Source organism: Vulpes lagopus, chromosome 21 (assembly GCF_018345385.1).
Source record: "Vulpes lagopus strain Blue_001 chromosome 21, ASM1834538v1, whole genome shotgun sequence".
Classification (NCBI taxonomy): domain Eukaryota; kingdom Metazoa; phylum Chordata; class Mammalia; order Carnivora; family Canidae; genus Vulpes; species Vulpes lagopus.
In genome coordinates, this window is record NC_054844.1 from 9,429,247 (window position 1) to 9,432,090 (window position 2,844).

General features: G+C 41.0%; 1 protein-coding gene across 1 annotated transcript; it reads right to left on the reverse strand.

Moving 5' to 3' along the window:
• Window positions 1–855: 855 nt before the first annotated feature.
• Window positions 856–1,774, reverse strand: LOC121479675 (ferritin light chain). Its single transcript, XM_041735400.1, has one exon. The coding sequence runs from the start codon at window positions 1,564–1,566 to the stop codon at window positions 1,039–1,041; it is 528 nt and encodes a 175-aa protein (XP_041591334.1). The 5' UTR covers window positions 1,567–1,774; the 3' UTR covers window positions 856–1,038.
• Window positions 1,775–2,844: the final 1,070 nt, after the last annotated feature.

Consider the following 2,844-nt stretch of genomic DNA (forward strand, 5'->3'; position numbering starts at 1 on the left):
ATTTTCAAGGTTCATCACACTTGCTGCCTGTATCAGTATTTTACTTTTTAAAAAAATATTTTATTTATTTGTTTGAGAGAGAGAGAGAGGGTGCAAGAGAGAGTGAGCATGAGTGGGGTGGGGGGCAGAGGGAGAAGGAGAAGGAGGCTCCCTGCTGAGCAGGAAGCCAATGCAGGGCTTGATCCCAAGACTCCAGGATCATCACCTGAGCTGAAGGCAGACCCTTAGCCGACTAGCCACCCAGGCACCCCAGTACTTTACTTTGTTATATGAATGAAAGATACCCTTTTGTATGGACATATCATATTTTATCTATTATTCAGTTGATAAGACATTGGAGCTATTTCCATTTTTTGGCACTATGAATAATGCTGCCATGAACAGCTGTGGTAAAGTTTTTGTGTGAATATATGTTTTCAATTCTCTTTGGTGTGTAAGTAGGAGTAAAATTGTTGGATCACACTGGAACTCTGTTTAACATTTTGGGGAACTGCCAAACTGTTTTCCAAACAGCTGCAGCTTTTTACAATGCTGCATTCCATAAATGAGGCTTCTCTTTTCTCCACACTTGTCGTTTTGTTGTTGTTTGTTTATTTTATTATCACCATCCTCCTAGGTGTGAAGAGGTGTCTCATTGTGGTTTTGATTTGCATTTCCCTAATAACTGACAATGTTGAAAATATTGTTATGAGCATGTCTTCTTTAGAGATGTTTCTACTGAATTCCTTTACCATATTTTAATTTGATTGTTTGTTTTCTTATGGTTATTGTCTTTCTTATGTGTTCTGGATCCTAGATCCAGTTTTGGAAATAGTTTTGAAATAGAGAAATAATGAGTCTGTCTTCTTCTTTTTCTTTTTTTTTTTTTTTTTTGCTGCAAAAAGCTTTATTGTCTCCATTTGGTCCACGTTTTGGGAAAGGGCTCCAGAATGGTTAAAAAGCTGCCTAGTGGCTGCATGGGAAAAGGTTCAGGCACAAGCCCTGGCACCGAGGGGTTGCCAGAGGAGCCCCTCAAAGGCTGCTGGTCTCCAGAGGATCCTAGTCGTGCTTGAGAGTGAGCCTTTCGAAAAGATACTCGCCCAGCCCAGCCTGGGGGGTGGCCAGCCTGCGGAGGTTAGTCAGGTGGTCGCCCATCTTCTTGATGAGTTTTACCTCCTCATCTAGGAAGTGGTTCTCCAGGAAGTCACAGAGATGAGGATCCGCGCGAGCAGAACCCAGGGCATGCAGATCCAGAAGGGCCTGGTTCAGGCTCTTCTCCAGAAGCAGGGCGGCTTCCATGGCGTCCAGGGTCTTCCCCCACTCATCTTGGGACGGTTTCTGCACGTCCTGGAAGAGGGCGCGGCCGCCGCGCTGGTTCTGCATCTTCAAGAAACGCTCGGCGCCCTCGCGCTTCTCCTCAGCCAACTCGCGGAAGAAGTGGCCCACACCCTCCAGAGCCACATCGTCACGGTCGAAATAGAAGCCCAGAGAGAGGTAGGTGTAGGAGGCCCGCAGGTGCATGTTGACCAGGCGGTTGACGGCGGCCTCCACCTCGGTAGAATAATTCTGACGAATCTGGGAGCTCATGGTTGATCCTGGACAAGGAGTTAAATTCAAACTTGGGTGTTCGCTGCCGGTGGCAGAAGATGGCCAGGAAGATGGCTCCGAAGGTTGCGACTGGAAAAAAGGTTGGAGGGTGGCCGTTGGCTGGTAGAAGGGGCGTCCCTGGGTCTGTTCCGTCCAAACACTGTTGAAGCAAGAGACAGATCCGCAGGACCGCCGAAAGCACCGCCCTGTCTTCTTCTTTTTCAATATGGTTTTGGCTAATTTAGGTTCCTTGCATCTCCAAATGAATTTCAGGATCAACCTGTCCATTTTTGAAAGAAAAGCCCTTGTAATTTTGGTTGAGCTTGCACTGAATTTATTGCACTGATCACTTTGAGGGATATTGCCATCTTAAGAATATCAATATATGAGTACACTAAAATTTAAATATTTCATTACTCTATGTCATATATTTTATATTAATCTATGTCTTTCAATCCATGAACATTTATTATTTTGGAGTTCCTTACCCTACACTTTTGCTGATGTTACTCTTGGCTCAATTTTGATGGGTTTATTAATTTTAAAAAACTTATAAAACTTTTACTGCAAAATGTTATGTTAATGCAAAACTAATTGAGTTTCTTTGTTAATGGCATATTGTTCTTATAAATTAAGTTGTGGTTAGTTTCTTGGAATATAGTACATATTATTATAAATACTGTGTTTTTTAAAGAATATAAGAAAACTTCTTTTTTTTTTTTTAAGATTTTATTTATTTATTCATGAGAGACACAGGGAGAGAGAGAGAGAGAGGCAGAGGGAGAAGCAGGCTCCATGCAGGGAGACTGATGTGGGACTTGATCCTGGGTCTCCAGGATCATGCCCTGGGCCGAAGGCAGGCATTAAACCACTGAGCCACCCAGGGATCCCCAGAAAAGTTCTTTTTATTTCTTTTTATGCTATATCTAACTCAATTTAGTAGGTTTTGCTCTCAACAGTGGTTGAGATTATTATTTATTTTCTTTTTTAATGTGTCCAGATAGCAACTATTTAATTTTGCACCAGAATATTTTTCTTTGCTTTTCATTAACTTTACAATCATGTTATCTTTCTTCTCTTATGTTAACTTTAAAATATTTTCACTTTGATTAAGCAATAGGTAACAAAATATCATTTTCCCTATTTAAGCTAGTCACCAGGTATAATTTGGCTCCTTTCTTTGGATGGAATCCTAAATTAAAAAAAAATTATAAAGTCAGGATATTTTTCATTATATTTATTAATTATCAGTGTTGTAAAATCTACTAAAATTCAAAG